This window comes from Syngnathoides biaculeatus, chromosome 1, assembly GCF_019802595.1.
Source record: "Syngnathoides biaculeatus isolate LvHL_M chromosome 1, ASM1980259v1, whole genome shotgun sequence".
In the NCBI taxonomy this organism is placed as follows: Eukaryota; Metazoa; Chordata; class Actinopteri; order Syngnathiformes; family Syngnathidae; genus Syngnathoides; species Syngnathoides biaculeatus.
Window position 1 is genome coordinate 4,252,342 of NC_084640.1, and position 23,491 is coordinate 4,275,832.

At 42.3% G+C, this 23,491-nt stretch overlaps 2 protein-coding genes across 4 annotated transcripts in view; both read right to left on the bottom strand.

Annotated features, from left to right (window-relative positions):
- Nucleotides 1–11,278, bottom strand: part of sh3bp5lb (SH3-binding domain protein 5-like, b) — a 92,129-nt gene extending 80,851 nt beyond the window's left edge. Inside the window, exon 1 of the mRNA XM_061834749.1 lies at nt 10,624–11,278. Within this exon, the coding sequence (XP_061690733.1) occupies nt 10,624–10,875 (252 nt within the window). The 5' untranslated portion in view covers nt 10,876–11,278. The remainder of the gene's footprint in view (nt 1–10,623) is intronic.
- Nucleotides 11,279–12,179: 901 nt separating this feature from the next.
- The window catches only part of gtf2h4 (general transcription factor IIH, polypeptide 4), a 46,597-nt gene continuing 35,285 nt past the window's right edge, over nt 12,180–23,491 (bottom strand). For all 3 annotated transcript variants that reach the window (XM_061834183.1, XM_061834631.1, XM_061834363.1), the window contains one exon: nt 12,180–12,664. In XM_061834183.1, the coding sequence (XP_061690167.1) occupies nt 12,554–12,664 (111 nt within the window). In that variant the 3' untranslated portion in view covers nt 12,180–12,553. The remainder of the gene's footprint in view (nt 12,665–23,491) is intronic.

The window sequence follows — 23,491 nt, forward strand, 5'->3', positions numbered from 1 at the left end:
TATAAGTTTGAGTCTTACTGATTGTATGGGGTGGACAGGTGTCTTTTTGCAGCTAGAAAACATACATTGTGATTTCTGGATTTTTCTTTTTAGATTATCTCTCTCACAGTGGACATACACCTATGATGAAAATTTCAGACCCCTCCATGATTTCTAAGCAGGAAAACTTGCAATATAGCAGGGTGTTTAAATACTTATTTTCTTCACTATATAAACCAATATAAGCACTTGACCCCGCTACTGCAAAAAACTTTCCCTGGCGGGAGATGGGGAAAAAAAAAACAATATTCTTCAATATTCTGACTTGCTATGAAAAAACGGATGGGTCCATTCCAGATGAATATTTTTGGTTAAAAACATACTTAAATTTATGTTTTAGGTATCAGTGGCACTTTAAGTGCAGCAGAATTGTTTTTGTAACCTTGGCCAGATTTGTGCCAAGCCACAATTTCGTCTCTGAGCTCTTCAGGCAGTTTCTTGGACCTCATGATTCTCATTTGTGCTTGTAGCGCCTCTCTAGTATAAAATACTTCGACGGGGTAGCCACCTGAGTTCTTTTCTTACTCCAAAGTATGAAACTAATAAATTAACTCGACGTTAATTACTCTAAATGTGTACAACAATTTTAGTCTATACTTGTGCATTTAGTGTAATTAACGTTGAGTTAATTTATTAGTTTCGTACTTTGGAGTAAGAAAAGAACTCAGGTGGCTACCTCGTCAAAGTATTTTATACTAAAGAGGCGCTACATAAATTGGAGGCACCGCTGGGATAATGGTGAAATTTATTTGTGCATTTATTTTGTTAAATTTTGTGCTAGTAAATGTTGATAGCTTTCGTTCTAAAATGGATACACAGAATGAGTTGGTAAAACAATTAAGAGGTTGATGCCAACAGGAGTCATTTGATCTGGCTCATGATCTCTTGGTGGTCATGCATGAAAAGTAAATACTGATGCCATCCAAGAGACAATGGAAACAGTGAAGAGTCTTGGACGTGTGCGTGTGAGAGGGCAAACCTCCAGCCTGCAGCAGAACCGGTACCTGATTTTGTGTGAATGTAAAGAAGCTGTGAAGAGACAAATGGTTCCCTTTGATGCGTACCCCATTGATGGTGGTGGACCGTGATCTGTCGTCACAGTAGATAAAGCCCTGGAGACCAATGCAGCAAGTCAGAGATTATCCGGACAACAACAAGCAAACGGAACATACAGAAATGAGACACCTACATCATCTTCACCGGCAGATGATCTAAGTTCCGAAGAGGATCAAATCTACAGCAGCCCTACTAAAAGTAGTTAGCGAATTACTCAGCAAGACCAAACCTTTTAGTGATAATGGAAACTACCACAGATTACGAACTTTTTCTGGATTTCTGCCCACTCCACCTGGAGAGGAACCATTTGAACCCTGGTTAGGTCAAGCACGGCTCATGGTGGAAGAGTGTGAAGGCTCTCCAAAAGAGAAATGGCGTAGATTAATGGAGAGTTTGAGAGGACCAGCACTTGATATTGTCCAAGCAGTCCGATCCAGCGATCCTTCTGTCAGCCCAGAAGACTGCTTAGAAGCACTTGAGCATGCTTTTGGAACAGCTGAATCAGGAGAAGAGTTATGTTTTGCCTTTCGTTTGTTACAGCAACAGACAGCGAAGAAGCTCTCTGACTTCCTCAGGCATCTAGAACAGTCGTTGAATAAGGTGGTTCAGAGAGGTGGTATTCCTGCCGCGTGTGCTGACAAAGTAAGGTTAGAGCAGCTGTTGCATGGCACTATTGGTTCTGACATGATGCGAATTAATCTTCGTCTTAGAGAGCGCAAAGAAAACCCACCCACGTTCCTCCAGCTGTTAAAGGAGATACGCACCGAGGAAGAATATGAATCCTCAAGACGAAAAATGGGAAGTGTTGTACAAAGTGCATACGTACAACAGGGAATGGATGCAAAACAGTCAGAAATTCAACAGTTAAAGTCTGAAATAAAGGAATTGAAGTCCTTGGTAGCTGCTGTGGTGTCTACCCCCACGACGGATGCTTTGCACAGTACTGTGGAAATTACCCCGAGTGCAGAATCTCATGAAAGCAGTTCTGAGCGAGAAATACCTGCTTTGAGGAAAGAGTTAAAACGCGTCCAACAGAAATTGGCCCATAAAGTGGCGGAACCGCATGCTGCGGTGTCAGCCGTTAAAATGTCAAAGTCAGTCAAAAGCTTCCCTCAAAAACCCAGACAAGACTCAAACGGGTCCATTTGTTACAGATGTGGAGAGGCTGGTCATTTTGCTGCAAAGTGTCCAAATGGCGAGAACCCATCTAAAGTGATCAAAAGACTGATTCAAGCCCTGAAGCAGACAAAGAGCAATCAACCATCAGGGGATGCCTCATCAAGTGAAGTTAACTGCTCAGGCAAAAGGAGTGCAGTTGATGTGCCCGAGAATACAGGCATTCTGGGTGGGCTGGTTGGACCGCAGAGTCTGGTACCCTTAAAAGTAAATGGGCAACCACGTACGGCCTTAATGGATAGTGGGTCGCAAGTGACAATAACATTTGAGACCTGGTACTAAGAGTATTTATCTGATATTCCAATTCATCCTGTATCTGGTCTATCTATCTGGGGATTAAGTGAAGCAGAGGTGAGTTATCCTTACCGTGGGTATGTGGTGGTTGACCTTGAATATCCTGCTAAGGTGCTGGGAGATAGTAAAACAGTCATTGTCTTAGCTCTCATATGTCCCACTCCCAGTCTAGACGATAAGACTTCCATTATTATAGGCACAAATGCTAGCCATGTCCCACTGTTGTTGAACCAGTTTGGGGACAAAGCGGAGGTCAGGAAGGCACTTGGTCTGAGAGTTAATGGGAATGAAGATCAGATTAGGGCTAAAAATATTGATTCCCGAGTTGAGGAAGAAGCAGGTCGCGTCCGATGGATGGGACCAGGTCCTTTGCTCTTACCAGCAGAGGGTGCCACATGGGTAGTGTGCAAAGTAGATTTAAAACATCCAGTTGAGCAAGAAATTTTGATGATGAAGTCCTCAACAGCAGTCAACTTACCAACTGATGTGTTTGTTCATTCAATGGTTGTGCCCAGTGGGGTATTGGAAATCAACAGTTTCCGAGTACTGGTCAAAAATGAATCCGCTAGGAAGGTTTCCCTGCCGGTGGGAACAGTGATTGGAAGCATCTTTCATGTTGATTCAGTTGCTACCATCCCACCCAAAGAGACGACGTCCTCTGCCTTTGATGCCAATATGATCAACTTTGGCGATTCTCCAATATCTGCACAGTGGATGAACCGATTACGGCAGAAACGAGCCGAAAAGTCTCACGTCTTCTCCTTGAATGAGTGGGATGTGGGATTGTGAAAGGGGATGGAGCACAGGATTTGTCTGTCAGATGTTAGGCCTTTCAGGCAACGGTCATGTCGGTTGCCTACTGCAGACATTGAAGATGTAAGAAAGCATCTACAAGAACTGCTACAACCAGGCACAATGAAAGAGCCACGTAGCCCATATGCTTTCCCCATAGTCATTCTCAGAAAGAAGAACGGGGCTGTGAGGATGTGCATAGACTACCGATTATTAAACAGCCGAACAATACCTGATCTGTATACAACCCCGTGCATTGATGATGCTCTGAATGCTTTGAATGGGAGTCAGTGGTTCTCTGTGCTTGGATCTGCGTTCAGGTTACTATCAGATTGCTATGCACGAAAAGGACAAGGAGAAAACAGCATTTATATGCCCCTTGGGATTCTTCGTATTTGAGAGGATGCCACAAGGCATAATAGGTGCTCCAGCCACCTTTCAGAGATTAATGGAAAAGGCTGTTGGAGACATGAACCTTCTGCAAGTGCTATTGTACCTTGACGACCTCATTGTGTTCAGGAAAATCCTTGAAGAACATGAAGAAAGGCTGCTCAAAGTTCTAGATCGTCTTGGAGAGGTTCGACTCAAACTTTCAATAGACAAATGTCAGATTTGTCTCCCGAGATTCAGGTACCTGGGGGACATAGTATCAGCAGATGGTGTCACCCCAGACCCAGACAAAATAGAAGCTGTCAACACCTGGCCAAAGCCCACAAATTTGAAAACGCTGCAGTCATTTTTAGGGTTTTGTGGTTATTACAGAAGGTTCATCCAGAATTATTCACCAATAGTAAGGCCATTCATTGCCAGAGCTTACCAAGGGCTATGCTCCCACTTCGAAGAAGAAGAAGCAAAGCCGAGATGCCAACAAAGTCTATCTGAAAGAGTCGGAGCCATATGGAGAAAGATAGGACAAGTCCTGCACCGATGCGTTCCACGAGATCAAATATTGCCTGACTCATGCGCCTGTGTTGGTTTTTGCCAATCCACAAAAGCCATACATCCTGCATGTTGATGCAAGCTTGAAGGGGCTGGAGGCGGTACTGTACCAAGAACACCCTGAAGGTATGCGCCCAGTTGCTTTTGCAAGCAGAAAGTTAAATGCAGCTGAAAGAAACTATCCTATACATCAGTTGGAGTTTTTGTCCCTCAAGTGGGCTGTGGTGGACAAATTCCATGACTATTTGTTTGGAGCCAGATTCACAGTGCGTACAGATAACAACCCTCTTACGTATGTGTTATCGACGGCCAAACACAATGCGGTGGGGCATCGCTGGCTCTCTGCCCTGTCCACGTACGAATTTGACATACAGTACAGACCAGGTCAACAAAACATCGACGCTGACCTGTTGTCTAGACAATTGATTGTTAAGGATAAAGGATGGGTGAACATACCACAGTCTGAGATCAAGACGACCTGCCAGCGGGTCTTCATTCCAAAATTTGCCTATACCACACCGGGATATGTCACTCAATTAGGTGCTTCCTCACAGTGCATTCCAGACCTGTATGTGCACCCCACGCATATTGAGTTCAAGTCACTTGAACTGATGTCCAAGCAGAGTATTGGAAGAACTCAAGCAAACGACGAAGCAATCGGACCAGCTGTCAGGGCCTTAACACATGGACACTGGCCTGAAGCACCAAATAATTCAGAATTAGTAAGATTAAAAAGAGCTGTTGGAAAGTTAACCCTGAAAGATGGACTGTTATACCGTGTCAGTAAAAGGCCTTCCGGGGAGAGCGTTACTCAGCTTGTCCTTCCCAAGGAGTTTCGTCAGATGGTCATCCAAGCTATGCATGATGATCTTAGACACCTTGGACAGGAAAGAGCGGTTGACATGCTTTTGACGAGATTTTATTGGCCTAAAATCTCATTGGAAGTAGAAGAATACATCAGAAACTGTGGTGTGTGTGTCACTCACAAGACTCCTGCACAGCGGAATGCTCCATTGCACTAGATTGTGAGCCATGGGCCCCTGGAACTAGTGTGCATGGACTTTCTTACCATTGAACCAGACTCAAAGAGCATTAGCAAGGTCTTATTGGTCACAGATCATTTTACGAGATACGCGCAGGCTTTTCCTACCAAAAGCCAAAAAGCTTCAGTTGTGGCAAAGATTCTAATGTAAAAATATTTTGTACATTATGGACTTCCTGCAAGAATTCATTCAGACCAAGGAAGAGATTTCGAGAGCCGACTGGTCAAAGAAATGTTGAACTCGATGGGGATACGAAAGTCGCGAACTACCTCTTATCATCCACAAGGAGACCCACAGCCAGAGAGTTTCAACAGAACTCTAATATCCATGCTTGGTACTCTGAGCCAAGAAAAAAGCGGAGTTGGAATGAACATGTGCCATATCTAGTTCATGCATACAACAGCAGTGTGACTCTCCATACCATCTAATATTCGGTAGGGAGGCAAGACTTCCTATTCATCTGTGTTTTGGAACATCACCTGATGGGATAGAAGAGGCATGTCACTCTCGCTATGTGTCCAAGCTTAAAGAGGATTTGAAACAAGCATAAAAATTGGCCTCTGATCCTACTGACCGAAGGCACCAGAGAAACAAAAAGTTATATGATCGAAGAGTAATTTTTCAGTCCCGAGAGGTGGGGGACAGAGTTCTTCTTCGGAACTTAGGCCTGAGAGGAAAACACAAGTTATAAAGCAAGTGGGATCTTGAACCCTATGTTGTCGTTGGGAGACTGCTAAACCTGCCTGCGTTTAAACTCAAACGGGAAGATGGTAGACCAGGGACAAAGACAATCCACAGGGATCACCTGTTGCTGATTGGACAGTTTGTCAGAATGCCACCAATTAGGCAGAGCCAAGATCCATCCGTCAAACCTAAGACCAGAGCAGACATCTGTAAAAAGCAGAAGAATTCAGAGACTCCCGAGCTCCAGGATTTCTCTGATTCATCCTCAGATGATGAATATTTTATCAATCAAAGAGCCACTCCGTCACCATCTGCTCAAAGAGTGTTGAATGCTGCTAGGGCAATGGAAAACCTTGGGAATGGCCCTGAATTACCTAGTGATCCACCACCTCACCCAGAGAGTGTGCAAGTACTTGAGTCAGGGGATGTTAACAACAATGAAGGAGATACTGATGCTGATTTACAACAAGATAAACTCACTGTCCTTAGATCAGTAGACGAGACTGAAGTGGAATGTGAAGAGATCCTGAAGTTTCCGATGAGATAGAAGAATCTGGTTCTAATGGCTGGGAAGACAGTATGAACACCAGAGCTGAGCCTAGATCTAAACGAGCCATTAAGCCTATTGTTAAACTCACTTATGACGAGCCTGGTAGGTCCAGTGACAGAACTTTAACTATAGTGCATAGGGGTGTCGTCATTGAAATAAGAAAACATTAAAACATTAGACTTATGCCTTAGAACACTTATGTTAGTGTCTGGTGAGGACACAGACCGTTTAAAAGGGGGGAGGGTGTAACCCGGTTAAAAGTTGGTACAGGTAAAATTTTAGTATAATAGAGTAGCAATTAGGTGATAGGTTTTCTTTATGCAATGTGGTGAAATATCTGTTAAACTGTGTGTGCTGACTGTATTTTCGTTTGGAGGGATTTGTTTTTAAATGTGTTTGATTCATTTGTGAAAAAGAAGTACTTTTGTTTATTTTATTATTGTAACCATTATTTAAGAAGGACAGGAAGTGACGTGTTGAGGAGACGCGGGAAAAAGAGGGAGAAAAAAGGCGAAACAGAGTGCAAGGGACGAGTGGTTGTCAGAGGGCAACGAAAGGACAAAGAAAGTGAACGGTGGACATTGATCAAAAGTTGATCGACGTGTTCGACAAGGACTGTTGAAAGTTCAACTGGGATAGTGTGTCGTTTGAGTGGAATACTCAAATCACGCGGGACTGTGTGGCCCCTGGATCCAAAAAGAACAACTTTACTCTCATCATGCCACAAAATGTTCCTCCATTTATCTTTATGTTAGTTGTTGTGCTCTTCTGCAAATTGTAGCCTCCTCTGCACATACCTTTATTTTTAACAGCGAGACATTGCGGGGTATTTTTGGAACTAGATTAGCTGTACACAGAGATCTTCTCGCTGTCACAGTACTTACAGATAACGCCAGACTGTCTCTGATCATCCTGGACCTGACCATTGGCTGAGACTTTGCCATTCTGCAGTCACTGTGATTTGACGAGTGTGATCGCGCTCGCGCGCCATCGCACTCGCAAATCAGCACAGTCGAACGAAAAATCACACGCATAAAATTTGAATACATAGATTCATAGGTATTGCTTATTTTGTGTAGTCTTAGCCAATGCAATTGAGCACTTGTCGCACATTCTCAGTGCACATGAAAACCGATCCACCGCAGTGAACCACAGCTTGACATCTTTTTTTTTTTTAAACACAGAAGCACAGACTCCTGCTAGTTTACCTGACTCCGCCGCCCTTCAGCTCTTAAAGGGGTACACTCAGAATTACAAACACTATCAGTGCTTCAATTAGCAACACAGTCTGGGCAACGTAGAGCAAAGAAAGTTAGACATGGTGTTTGTGTTTACTCTCGATAATAATGGCAAAAGTAATTAAAAAAAAAAAAGTGTTGTTGGTTTAATGAATGCCAGTGTATGTGAATAATAGAAGAAAAAGTGGTGAAACTGGATGAGATTTTCTCATTTTTGAGTAAAAAAGGTCTGGTCTGAAGCCAAAGTAGAAAGGACAGGATGAGATGGTGTGTGATGTTAAAATTCCACCTTGGCACAGCCTGATCGAGGATGAAAGCACAGACATTACTGTGCATAAATAGCTAATTCTGTATTTTAAATATAGGAGACAATATAACATTAACCTTAAAACTGTTTGAGAGCATCATTCAGCTTTCAACATGCATTGCTAAGGATATTCTGCAGGCAATACTTTAGTTTTAACACCAAGAAAAACAAACAGGGATATCATTGTGGGTTGAAAAAAAAATGAAACAAAGTTGCAAGCGACCTTTCAAATTTATAGTTCTTGTCTTGGTTTAGTTAGCAATGTATTTTTTTGTTTGTTGACATTTTCATTGTAAGTTTGCAAAATCACAAAATTGTTCTTAAAAGTATTTTGATGGGAATGTAAATGCTGTAATCTGAATCTTTAATGTATGTATGTATCTATGTATCATTCAGTGGATGACACTGATCTGACCACAGTGCATACTCCTGATGTTGCTCACAGAGGTCAAAGAGGGCGCATACGGGCTTAATGTGTTTGCTCAGACACGTAAAAAATTAGAGGGAACATTGTTCTTGACATTACAGGGTTCATAGTTAGTCTGACCCAAAAAATTTAAGGGCTTTTTAGGGGCATTCTTAGGGGCTGACACGAAAAATTTAGGGCCGACACAAAAAATTTAGGGCCATTGTGGGAAATCAAGAGTAAGGAAAAAAGACTCACCCAATGGTGCCATCAACCATTCTTGGTTCATCAAATGTTCCAGTACCTCAGTACCTGTGACAGTGATCACCTGTCGCCCCTTGTGGTAGTTCTCATTGATATGGCCATTGTCAATGTCTTCACATTACAGTCTAGAGAAAAACAGATTCGAACTACAATTGCAACTATATACACAAATGTCTTCTACTGATGTCTGTCTTAGCACCCCTACTCTAGCTCCTTGAGCCTACCCAGTGCCTCCTCTATTTGCTACTGCAGAGGTGCCAAAGTGTCTCTCTTGTCCTTTGCTCTGCCTCTGAGTGCATTGGCCTCGGTGATAAACCTCAGATTCCTCTTTTCTTCTGCCTCCTCACACAGCCTGTCAGCCTTCTCAATAAGCGTAGATATGTCAGTCTCTATTCTGGCTTTTTTGGCGTTGAGGCGGTAGAGATGAAAAGTGGGCAGCAATGCCAAATGGAGCCAGGGACGAAGTCTTCCTTTCCCCACAGTGGTAGTTTATAGCAATGTCACTGTCTGGGAACATGACTGCAAAAACTTTCAAATTATTTTCACAAGATTTGTAACTGTAATTTCTGCAGATCATCCACACGATCTGTGCCTTTAACGAGTCTGTCTTTCTGTATTGAACTATGTTCATAAAGCCTGACTTCCTGCTGGTTGAAGTTGATGACTGGACAACTGTAGGTGCGGATGCACTGCTAGTACCATTGCCTGAAGTTGATGCTTCACTATCTTGATATTTTAGAAACAGATTCATACAAACGGAAGATGAGAGAGTCTTCGCCAAATCAGTGTGTCTCCTGTTTTTCCGATGCGACTCCAGCGCTTTGACGCCCATCTTTTCAAGCTGGTAACTCTGCTTGCACAGATGGCAGTAAAACATGTGCCGATCTTTTGGATCTCGACGAACCCAGCTCCCAAACTCCTAACCTTCAACTTAAGCTTCTTGGAAAAATGCACTTCCCCGTGATACAAGTTGGATTGATGAAAGAACTACGCTACGTCGTAACGAAGACGAACTGAATTGCCTACTCACGGAAACAAACAATGGAATATCGACAAGATGGCGACAAGTTGTCAAAACGGTGACTTCTGTTGACAATTTCCGGCTGTTTTGGACGCCAGACGGATCGCTATTTTTTTTTAAATACAAGATGTTTTTTTGGCGGTAAGAGGTCCTCCCTTTGATTTTTTTAAATTTAAGGCTTTTTTAGGGGCTTGACAGGTTTTCGCGTATTTTTAAGGACTTTTAGGAGCCCCTAAATGCACCTTCGCAAATTTAGGGGTTTTTAGTGACTTTTAGGGCCGCGTGCGAACCCTGCATTAATTTACGGGTTTATTTCATAACGTTGGGAACAAAAGAAGCCTGATGCTAAACAATCAGGATTCACCCAGAAACAGGAAATGCAAATTAACAATACTGAGCATTGGCCTCACAGTTCTGAGGTCCCGGGTTCAATCCCAAAAACATGCAACTTTAATTGGACACTAAATTGCCCCCAAGCGTGATTGTGAGTGCTGCTGTTTGTCTCTATGTCACCTGAGATTGGCTGGCAACCAGTTCAGGGTGTACCCCGCCTCCAGCCCGTTGAGAGCTCTCTCTCTCTCTCTCTCTCTCTCTCTCTATTTATATATATATATATATATATATATATATCAAAGCCCTTAAAGCTTTCAGTCAACATAAAAAATAAAGCAAATGATCTTGCTGAGACAGCATTTGTGGGTGACTGTAAATACATACACAATTAGCAACACGTAAGAACGACACTATTATGGTGGCGATAAATAACGTTCTTCTTCCCAATAGGTGACCGATAGGACTTCGCTTTGCATCCTACCTGAATTCTTGGATCCAGCTCCTCCTCATATTTGCCAGGCTCCTCTTCGTGTCCGCTTTCCAGCCGATAATCCGTTACTCCGCCACTTCCACCCTCCAATTTCCCATCCTTACATTTGACTGCTTGGTCTCCGCCTCTTCGCCTTAACACCAGTCCGCCTTTCGCATCTCCTCCGGGGGTCTCCTCTCTCATGTCTGGCCGTATGGAGCACCCCACGTCGGCCGGACATTGACGGGAGGTCTCGGGCTCCATTTTCGGCCTTCAGTTCGGACTGTACTAAGCACAGCAACAATGAGGCGTCTTATGCGTACCTAATACGGGGCTTTTCGTCAGCAAACTTTGTATTCACGCGTTAGAACGTCGCGTTGACACTTCCACAGTAGTCTTGATCATCTTGTTCTGGCTAGCTCGACGTGTGACGATGTACCCTTGCACATGACTCGACACAACTCTTCCTCGTTTTGGTGTTATCTTATCAACTAATACGGTTGACACACACTGCACATGTATTGATTTTCATTCTAAATTCCAGTTTTAAAACTTGTATAGATGTTTTCGAGATTGACATTCAACAATGAGATTAATTTCAAATTATATGAACGCAGATAGTTCCGTGTGGGTCACGTCATCCAAACATTTTCATGGCACAGTGATGTTTGGCCGAACAGAAAAGGAAACTGTGTAAATAGATTTCATAAAAATACAAGTTATTTTACAATCAATGTGAGTACAATATGTACAGTAAATGCAGAGTCACGTGCTTATTTAATCAAGTTTGGTTTTAATAGGAAACTGACAGGTGTACAGTACATCAAAGATTGAATCCAAATTAGGGATATTCATTGCACATTGAGTTGTGTATGAAATGCATTGTACAAATAAATTTGCTTTGCTTATAAAAATACTAAAAATGCTTGGTGTAAGACAGCCACACTGAATCCCAACAGGCATCCCCCAATTGTTTCTCACTGTGTACAGTATGTTTGTGTATATAAAGCAATGTTGTAAAAATTCCAGGAGTGGCCTTACAAGACATTTAAAATGCCTAGGAAATACACATTTTCTGTTTTACGTATTCCCCCACCAGTCTCATGCTATTTCCAAAAGCTTCTCTGCTACACACATTCTATCACTCCTTGGAAGGATTCTTTCATTCCTATTGAGGGGAAATCATCCACATTGGGTGAGTAGGGAGAGCTGCTTAAGCACAGCAATGTTTATCTCAGCTAGCAACTATCAGATGGGATCATGAGCATACAACATCATGGTTAAGTAGCCACAAGTTGTTCTGGTATACCTCTGGACTTTTCTGACTGAATGAACCGAATGCCACAGCCAGGATCGCTCTGATGTGCTGGTTGATCACCGGTTCTGAAACTTCAACACATCTTGTAAAAGTTCTTCAGTACAACTATCAGGTTCAGTTAATGTCAGGACCACCTTTCGTTACTCATTGTTTGATCAACTGAGTTTAAATTTTGGATATAATATAAACCGACAACATTATAAGCACATTGATGATATGTAAATACAAAAAAAAAATTGTCTGCACTCTCTCTGTGATCATTTTTTTAAACAAGGCAGACATTGAAACATTACAAACAGAAACCATGCATCATTTTTTGGAACTCCAACGAAGCGCTGCCCCTATTGCCACCTGCAGCTCAAGTCAAAGGTGACTGGTTTGCATGTATGTAACGTGTTCTGAAAAGCCACTGTGAAAATGTAAGCATAACATTTTTTATAATTTTGTGATTTCAAAAGTTTATTATAACTATCCATTAAATTGTTTTTATATAAACGTTGGTCACTATTTGGTGACAATAGGAATATGCCGGTTCCAGGTTAATGTTAAAGAATAATTGCTCTACAGAAAAGTATGTTGCAAGATACTGAGGGATAGCTTCCTTCTTGTTTCCTACTCTCCTGGTTACGTGTGGGATTTCTGTTGTTTCCAGAACCTCTTGACCTCACTGTGTCCATGTGGTGTCACCACCATTACCCTGTGAGCCACATCTTGCCACACCAGACAATCCAAACCCTGCAGCAAAACAAACACTGTTAGACATATGAACACTATTAGTATTATAATTTACACTGAATTCAATAGAGAAATACAAAATTGGAACTTCTGAGTGGATGAAGAAGGCAGCACTTCCCTGTTGAAAGCCGTTTTATCTATCAAAAGGACAAATTAAGTTTTTGGATATTTCACTCTGTTGTGTAGAAATAGCTGGCATGGAAAGTCAAACCTCAGATTAAGGAGTAGTAGTGTGGTTTTCATTCTGGCTGTGGAAGAACAGAAAGGTCTGGACCAGGGGTAACCAGTCCGAGATCAAGAGCCACATTTTTACCATGTTATGGCAAAGAGCCACATCATATACTGTACATGAAAGAGTCATCACACACCTTTGATCACCCTGATTTATTGTAAATGTCACAAATCAACAGGATAAGAAAAATCGACTCCCACAGAGTACCAAGACCACAGGCTAGTAATTTAAAAAGATTAAAACTGTGTGCTCTGTCTCATACAGAAACCACCACTTCAACCAAGTCTTCTCTTGTACATCACAATTTTCATTTAATAAAACACTAAAATACTCACATGATTGGAGGTCTGAGTACAACTGTGACTCACTAGCCATGCTAATGTTCAATATTCTCTGTTCAACAGCATGGCGGGACAGTTGAAGGTCTTATACCATTTGCTTAAGATTTTTGTTTTCAGGACACAAGATTTTAGTGACGTCATCGAGGCATCTTTAATAAATTCTCCCTTATTGTATGGCTTCTTGGCCCTTGTCATGTTCCAAGCCAGTTGACATGATGCAAGTGTTTGGCTTTGGATGCTTCATTATTTAAAAAAAAAAAAAAAAACTATCTGCTTTCCTGTCTTATTGTTCAATGTAACTAACTTGTTTCTACAAAGTTCAGTCCCTTTTGGAAATTCCAGGTCGATGTTAGCACGGAGTAAGCTGAAGTGAAGATTTGAAAATGTGAAATGCACAATAGACAGCTGACCCAGAAGGCACAGTGTCTTGCCGTTGCACTCCAAAAAAGCTCTCCCACTCTCCTAAAAACGTCCTGTGTTCATCCACATATTTTCATTTAACTGTGCATTTGTCCCTTCTATTTTCAGAGCAAAATTGAGATGATTTTCTCTAAAGATCACAATCAGACTGGGAAACATTGCAGCATTTTCAATGTGCATGTCCGTTTTGCAAACATGCCGTCTTAACCTTTCCTGCTAGTTACCTGACCGTGGTCAGGAGACCTTGGCGAGACGTTTTCTCCGGGGTCGAGGTTGCCCTACTCGGGGTTAACTCCCTTCTCTTGCACAGCTGAGCCGGTAACAATAAAGCTACTCGTCTCTGGTCACCATCCTGCTTTTTTTTCCTTTTCACCCTACCGCTGCACATGCCTGCGCAGTCCTGCCTCACTCACCAATTAACACACACATCCACACTCACTGAGCTTGTTGTCATAATACCTGTAACAACTGTAGTACACTCAAGCAAACCATGCACACAAATACCAACTCATGTGTATTGTGAAATTGGAGAAGGCTGTGCCAACTATGTCCCTGGGGGAGTTCTGCGGAGGGTATTCTGGGAGTATGGAGTAACAGACTACCTGCTCTCTGCTGTTCTGTCCAATGTCAAATGTCAAAGTCCGGTCTCCAAATCCAGCAGTAAGTTGGATTTGTTTCCAGTGGAGGTCAATCTCTGCCAATGTGTTCCCTTGGTCAGATATTGTGTTTGCAATCTTTATGGAAAAATTCTGTGGTGCAGCTGAGGCATTGAAGAGGTCCACCTTGGTGGCCTGAGTATTAAATCTCTGCTTTCTGAAGATGACGTGGTTGCATTGGCTAAATTAAGCCACAATCTTCAATTCTAGCTGGAGAGGCTTCCAATAGAGTATGAAGCAGTTGGGATGAGAATCTGCCCTTTATCTTTGTGTTATTCACGAGTGAAGTAAGAATGTCGCAAGAGCTCAAAAGGCAAATTGGTGTAGGAGTCACAGTGATGCAGATTCTGTATAGGTCTGTCATGATGAGGAACTGATGATACGCAAGCCTCTCAATTAACCAGTGGCTCTATTTTCCCTCCTTCATTTATGAAGTAAGTAAAAAAATGACACATTCTGTTCCACTGGATGGAACCCAGGGGAAAGCCGAGGACATGCTGGTGAGACTACAATGTCCAAACGATACAGTATGCTAATTACATAAGAGTACACTACATCATGCATGGTCCAGTCCTAACACTAGAAACATTATTGTAAAGCCCTGTAATGATTTGGTTTTAACCCCCCAAAGCCCACAGCTAGCCGTCGGATACCCACCACTACAGAAAAAAGATTCCGGTCCTGTGGGAAACACTGAAGGGATTGATCATAAGTGGGATACCATCTTTGACGTGCCAATCCCAGTATTATCTCGTTTTTTTATTTCAACAGAGTTTTTATGCATGCTGGTCCAGAGCTCACCTGTGGTTGAATTATTTGAAAATCTGATTCAGAAAAAATCTGAAACAATATCTTTGCCTAATGAGTGGATATGCACTGAGACATTAAATGAATGTAAAAAAAATTGCATTTTTGTATGTACATATTTAAAGGAGTTTTAAGAGATGTAGTATGAAAATTCGGATTCCAAAGCAAAATACAACATTTTTTTTGGCGTGTACTCTGTCAATGCATATAAGCATAAGCACTTTGAAACCTATTTTTGGTGCTTTGTCTGCTTGGCCATTAGGATTGTCTGGTACTTTAAATGTTTTTTATTGCACTGACAAACAGTATTAGTAAGGGTTTGGTGCACTGGTTGAAATAATTTTAGTAATAGAATTGCAGGTATCTGGGATTCAGTCTCAGACAACCTAAAAGGCCAGAAAGTTAAAGGTCCCATATTTTGGCTATTTCGACCTCCACAGAGTGACTCTCTAACATGGACTCAGTACAAAAGTGTCAATTTATTAAAAAAAAAAAACACCTTAATTTTGGGAACCACAGTGCCACGACTGGTAAGACTGGCCTCACAGTTCTGAGGACTGGGGTTAATATGATGCTCCTCATGTGTGGCGCTTGCATGTTCTCCCAGTGCCTGCAGGGGTTTTCTCCGGGCACTTCAGTTTCCTTGCCCATCTCAAAAACATTCGTTAATTAGAGACTCTAATTTGCCCTTTGGCGTGATTGTGATTGCGAATGCTTGTTTTTATCTATGTGCCAGGCAATTGGCTGGCAACCAGTTCAGCATGTAACCCTCCAGTCAAAAGGTAGTTAGGATAGGCTCCAGCACTCCCCCAACCCTTGTGAGGATAAGCAGCTTGGATAATGTCTGGAGATTAATTTTGTCATATGACTATCCAGAAAAGGCCCCACTGACAGCCACCTCTGTTTGACCAAATTTGGATCTGTTTTGTCAGTCACGAGCTCCCTCTGTGTGGTTCTCAGAATTTTGCTAACCGTTCTTGTGAGCATTTGACTCCACGTGAAAAGATCTTGTACGGAGTCCCAGCTCAAGGGAGATTATTAGTGCTCTTTTATGTCTTCCATTTTGTAATCATTCCTCCCAAAGTTCATTTATTCACACTAAACTGCTTACCCATTTCAGATTCAGTCTTCTCAGTCCGATGCAGGTCTACAATTTTGTTTCTGGTGTCTTAGAAAGCTCTTTGGGCTAGGCCATACCCATAACCCAACCACAGATAATTGGAAGTGCATGAAAAAATAAAATCAGGAGGAAAAAAAATGCATAAGTTAGGGTGATCACAATGCATGTCTTCCAATAGTTTAATGGGTTAAAACGTGTGACAGGCAGTATGGAAAAGCCAAAGTTGGCATGACCAACACTGTGGCAGTGTGACAACAGCAGTGTTCAAATCTTTGGTCAGTGATGTAGCAGTAACTCAAGGTAATGCAGCCCTATGGGGGCACAAACCAGTGCAATCTGAAGGCCGGTCCCAAGCCCGGATAAATGCAGAGGGTTGCGTCAGGAAGGGCATCCGGCGTAAAAACTGTGCCAAACAAATATGAGCATGCATCTAAAGAATCCCATACCGGATTGGTTGTGGCCCGTGTTAACAACGCCCGCCCCCGGCACTGCTAACCTGCAGGGCGTCGGTGGAAATTCAGCTACTGTGGGTCGAAGACAAAGAAGAGGGAAAACCGGATCCGTCGTCAGAAGAAAAAGAGGAATGCACAGAGCCTACAACTGAGTGTAGGGACTTTGAATGTTGGGACTATGACAGGGAAAGCTCAGGAGATGGTTCAAATGATTAGGAGAAAGGTTGATATACTGTGCATCCAAGAGAGCAGATGGAAAGGTAGTAAGACGAGATGTTTAGGAGCAGGGTTTAAATTATTCTACCAATGAGTAGATGGGAAGAGAAATGGAGTAGGGGTTATTTTAAAGGAAGAGCTGGCTAAGAATGTCTTGGAGGTGAAAAGAGTATCAGATCGAGTGATGAGACTAAAATTTGAAATTGAGAGTGTTATGTATAATGTGGTTAGCGGCTATGCCCCACAGGTAGGATGTGACCAAGAGTTGAAAGAGAAATTATGGGAGGAACTAGATGAAGTAGTTCTGAGCATCCCAGACAATGTGAGAGTTGTGAGATTGCAGATTGTAATGGACATATTGCTAAAAGAAACATGAAGTGATGGGTAAGTACGGCATCCAGGAAAGGAACTTTCAGGGACAGATGGTGGTGGACTTTTCAAAAAGGATGGAAATCGCTGTAGTGAACACTTATTTCCAGAAGAGGGAGGAACATATAGTGACCTACAAGAGCGGAGGGAGAAGCACACAGGTGGATTATATTTTGTGCAGACGATGTAATCTGAAGGAGATTACTGACTGTAAAGTAGTGTTAGGGGAGAGTGTAGCTCGACAACATAGGATGGTGGTGTGTAGGATGACTCTGGTGGTGGGTAGGAAAATTAAGAAGACAAAGGTAGAGCAGAGAACCATGTGGTGGAAGCTGAGAAAGGAAGGATGTTGTGCGGCCTTTCAGAAAGAGGTGAGAAAGGCTCTAAATGGACAGCAGAAGCTCCTGGAAGACTGGACTACGACAGCCAAGGTAATCAGAGAGACAGGCAGGAGAGTACTTGGTGTGTCTTCTGGGAGGAAAGGGGAGAAGGACACTTGGTGGTGGAACCCCAAAATACAGGGAGTCATACAAGGAAAGAGATTAGCGAAGAAGAAGTGGGACACTGAGAGGACTGAGGAGAGGCGAAAGGAGTACATAGAGATGCGATGTAGGGCAAAGGTAGAGGTGGCAAAGGCTAAACAAGAGGCATATGAAGACATGTACACCAGGTTGGACACAAAAGAAGGAGAAAAGGATCTCTACAGGTTGGCCAGACAGAGGCATAGAGATGTGAAGGATCTGCAGCAGGTAAGGGGGATTAAGGATAGAGATGGAAATGTGTTGACTGGTGCCAGTAGTGTACTAAATAGATGGAAAGAATACTTTTGAGAAGTTGGTGAATTAAGAAAATGAGAGAGAAGGAAGAGTTGAAGAGGCAAGTGTGAAGCACCAGGAAGTGGGCGAAAAGATGCCTGAAGAATGAAGGAAAAGTGTTCTAATTCCCATTTTTAAGAACAAAGGCGATGTTCAGAGCTGTGGGAACTATAGAGGAATAAAGTGGATGAGCCACACAATGAAGTTATGGGAAGGAGTAGTGGAGGCTACACTCAGGAAGTAAGTATCTGCGAGTAACAGTATGGTTTCATCCCTAGAAAAAGTACCACAGATGCATAATTTGCCTTGAGGATGCTAGTGGAAAAGTACAGAGAAAGTCAGAAGGAGCGACATTGTGTCTTTGTTGATCTAGAGAAAGCCTATGACAGAGTACCAAGAGAGGAACTGTGGTACTGCATGCGTAAGTCTGGTGTGGCAGAGAAGTATGTTAAAATAGTACAGGGCATGTATGATGGCAGCAGAACAATGGTGAGGTGTGCCTTAGGTGTGACAGAAGAATTTTTGGTGGAGGTGGAACTGCATCAGGGATCAGCTCTGACAGGGTTCATACTCAGTCTGACCAAAAAAATGTCAAGGCTTTTTAGGGGCATTCTTAGGGCCTGACACGAAAAATTTAGGGCTGACACGAAAAATTTAGGGCCATCGTGGGAAATCAAGAGTATGGAAAAAAGACTCACCCAATGGTGCCATCAACCGTTCTTGGTTCATCAAATGTTCCAGTACCTCAGTACCTGTGACAGTGATCACGTGTCGCCCCTTGTGGTAGTTCTCATTGATATGACCATTGTCAATGTCTTCACATAACAGTCTACAGAAAAACAGATTCTAACTACAATTGCAACTATATACACAAATGTCTTCTACTGATGTCTGTCTCAGCACCCCTACTGTAGCTCCTTAAACCTACCCAGTCCCTCCTCTATTTGTTGCTGCAGAGGTCCCAAAGTGGCTCTCTTGTCCTTTGCTCTGCCTCTGAGTGCATTGGCCTCGGTGATAAACCTCAGATTCCTCTTTTCTTCTGCCTCCTCACACAGCCTGTCAGCCTTCTCAATAAGCGTCGATATGTCAGTCTCTATTCTGGCTTTTTTGGCTTTGAGGCAGTAGAGATGAAAAGTGGGCAGCGATGCCAAATGTAGCCACGTACGAAGTCTTCCTTCCCCACAGTGGTAGTTTTTAGCAATGTCACTGTCCGGGAACATGACTGCAAACACTTTCGAGTTATTTTCACAAGAGTTGTAACTGTAATGCCTGCAGATCACTTTTAAAGTCCACACGATCTCTGCCTTTAACGAGTCCGTCTTCGTGTATTGAACTTCGTTCATAAAGCCTGACTTCTGGCTGGTTGAAGTCGATGGGTGGACAACTGTAGGTGCGCATGCACTGCTAGTACCACTGCCTGAAGTTGATGCTTCACTATCTTGATATTTTAGAAACAGATTCATACCAACGGAAGATGAGAGAGTCTTCGCCAAATCAGCGTGTCTCCATTTTTTCCGGTGCGACTCCAACGCTTTGATGTCCATCTTTTCAAGCTGGTAACTCTGCTTGCACAGATGGCAGTAAAACATGTGCCGATCTTTTGGATCTCGACGAACCCAGCTCCCAAACTCCTAACCTTCAACCTAAGCTTCTTGGAAAAATGCACTTCCCCGTGATACAAGTTGGATTGATGAAAGAACTACGCTACGTCGTAACGAAGACGAACTGAAATGCCTACTCACGGAAACAAACAATGGAATATCGACAAGATGGCGACTAGTTGTCAACACTGTGACTTCCGTTGACAATTTCCGTCTGTTTTGGACGCCAGACGGATCGCTATTTTTTTTTTTTTTAAATAAAATAATTTTTTTTTAAGGAGAATTTTGGCGGTAGAGGTCCTCCCTTTGATTTTTTTTAATTTAAGGCCTTTTTAGGGGCTTGACCGGTTTTCGCGGATTTTTAAGCACTTTTAGGAGCCCCTAAATGCACCTTTGAAAATTTAGGGGTTTTTAGGGACTTTTAGGGCCGCGTGCGAACCCTGTCTGAGCCCCTTCCTGTATGCAGTAGTAATGGATAGGCTGACAGATGAGGTTAGACTGGAATCTCCTTGAACCATGATGTTCGCAGATGATATTATGATATGCAGTGAAACCAGGGAGCATGCAGAGGAACAATTCGAAAGATGGAGACATGCACTGGAAAGGAGAGGAATGAAGATTAGCCAAAGTAAAACAGAATATATGTGCGTGAATGAGAAAGGTGGAGGGGGAAGAGTGAGGCTACAGGGAGAAGAGATAGAGAGGGTGGAGACAGACAAACAGAGCAATGGTGATTGTGGTAAGGAAGTGAAGAAACGGGTCCAAGAAGGTTGGAACAGCTGGCGGAAGGTGTTTGGTGTGTTATGTGACAGAAGAGTCTCTGCTAGGATGAAGGGCAAAGTTTACAAAACAGTGGTGAGGCCGGCCATCATGTACGGATTAGAGATGGTGGCAATGAAGAAACAACAGGAAGCAGAACTGGAGGTAGCAGAAATGAAGATGTTGAGGTTCTCGCTCGGAGGGAACAGGTTGCATAGGATTAGAAATGAGCACATTTGAGGGACAGCCAAACTTGGATGTTTTGGAGACAAGATTCGAGAGACTTCGATGGTTTGGACATGTTCAGAGGCGAGAGAGTGAGTAAATTGGTGGAAGGGTGCTGAGGATGGAGTTGCCAGGCAGAAGAGCGAGAGGAAGACCAAAGAGAAGGTTTATGGATGTGGTGAGGGAAGACATGAGGGCAGTTGGGGTTAGATAGGAAGATGCAGGAGATAGGCTAAGATGGAAAAAGATGACACGCTGTGGCGACCCCTAGTGGGACAAGCCGAAAGGAAAAGAAGAAGAAGAAGAAGTAGCAGTAACTCAAGGTAGCTGTCACACAGAGCAATGCAGAGAAGGGATTATGTGTTAGCAGTTGGTAGGTTTAGTAATTAAGGTGCACTGAGTTTGGAAGGTCAAGGAAATGGTGGGGATCGGGGGATCATTTCTAAAGCTATTTAAGGCAAACAAAAGTGTAATTAGAACAAAGGGCCTCAATAATACAGGAATCTAAAGGCATTGCTTAAGAAAGTAGATCATCAGATAGGGGTTTTGGTAATGTCACACGAGAGGGAATGATGTACTCAGCTTCTTAAAATGAACTACTTCTTGGGTACTGATTAATTTGAAGGGCAACTCGCTTGATCGGTGCTTCTGAGGCTGCTTCAGGTTCAAATGTCACAACTTTATTCTACAGCTGTTGGACTATGATCTCTGATCAAGATTTGCGTTAACTTTTGGCAATGTAGTTGCAAAAAACGAGACCAGTAATTAATAAGAAAGATCAATTACCATAGAAAGACAGATTTCATAACTCGAGAATACATTTACAGTGCCTTTTGAAAGTATTCAGCCCCATTGAAATTGTCAACCTTTTGCCACATTTCAGGCTTCAAACACAAAGATATAAAATTTTCATTTTTTTGACAAGAATCAACAAGTGGGACTCAATTGTGAAGTGGAATGAAATTTATTAAATATTTTATACAGGTTTAACAAATAAAAAAATGAAAAGTGGGGCGTGCAATTTTATTCAGCCCCTTTACTTTCAGTGCAGCAAACTCACTCCAGAAGTTTAGTGAGGATCTCTGAATGAGCCAATGCCGACTGATGACGATAAATAGAATCCACCCGTGTGTAAATATGTCTCCATATAAATGCACCTGCTCTGTGATAGTCTCAGTCCTAAAATGGACAACAAGACAGAAGGTTACAGCTACTTTAAATAGAAACTACAAAGACCATGTGAAGGCTAAGAGATTTTTTTCCAAGATGAAATGCCAATAAAAGAAGAATTGGGGACAGAACACTGGGTAATAATCACAGAATAGCAGAGCAGTTCAGATGTCATGTAAATGATCTATGTACTATATGTCAGTGTTATGATTGTTTTCTATTACTTCTTTTTCACTCAACTTTGTTAGGGTTAGGGTTAACCCTAAACCTTAACCTCTACTTGTCTCGGATCAGGATGGTTGGTTTGGTACCTGAAAAATAGCATCTTGAAAAAAAGTCAGAATGAGAAATTGCAACACTGCACATTCAGACGGGCACAAAGAAAAAAGAAACTTCAAGTTCGCCAATAACAGGTTAAACATTTTACAAACTCGAAAGCCACAAACAATTCAATAATTTGTCATTTTTGGGACTGACAAATTAATGCTGAATTTGGGTACCAAATTAGCCAAATTAACAACTCCATTACACAAAATGATGCAATAAGGAAGACTTAAAAATACCATCATTGTTGAAATGGAGGGTGGAAGCAAAAAAAGCATTTTGCAACATAAAGCAAACATTGGTAACAAGTGCGGTCTTGATTTTGCCAAATTGTGATAAGATAATGACTTTCAAAAGGTCACTTTATGACTTCATGGAAATAAATGCATAAACTGTTTTGTTTCACCTTCTGCGAAACATGACATTTCTCTCTGTTTAAAGTACAGATAGCATCATGAAGCCCAAGGAACACACCACGCAGGTCCGAGATACTGTTGTGGAGAAGTTTAAAGCCAGATTTTGATACAAAAATATTTCCCAAGCTTTAAACATCTCAAGGAGCACTGTGCAAGCAAGCACATTCAAATGGAAGGAGTATCAGAACACTTCAAATCTACCAAGACCCGGCCGTCCCTCTAAACTTTCCTTTCTTAACCTTGAACAAGGAGAAGACTGATCAGAGATGCAGCCAAGAGGCCCATGAGGCTCTTGATGAACTGCAGAGATTTACAGCTGAGGTGGGAGAGTTTGCCCATAGGACAACAATCAGTCATACAGTGCACAAATCTGGCCTTTATGGAAGAGTGGCAAGAAGAAAGCCATTTCTCAAAGATATCCATAAAAAAAAGTCTCGTTTAAAGTTTGCCACAAACCACATGGGAAACACACCAAACATGTGGAAGAAGGTGCTGTGGTCAGATGAAGCTAAAATACTTTTGGCCACAATGCAAAACGATATGTTTGCCGTCAAAGCAACATCTCATCACCTTGAACACACCATCCCCAGTGTCAAACATGGTGGTGACAGCCTCATGGTTTGGGCCTGCTTTTCTTCAGCAGGGACAGTGAAGAGGATTAAAATTGATGGGAAAATGAATGGAGCCAAATAAAGGACCATTCTGGAAGAAAACCTGTTGGAGTTTGCAAAAGACCTGAGATTGGGATGGAGATTAATCTTCCAACAGGATAAAGCATTAAACATAAACGAAACATAAAGCCAAATCTACAATGGAATGGTTCACAAATAAAAGTATCCAGGTGTTAGAATGGCCAAGTCAAAGTCCAGACTTGAATCCAATTGAGAATCTGTGGGGAGAACTG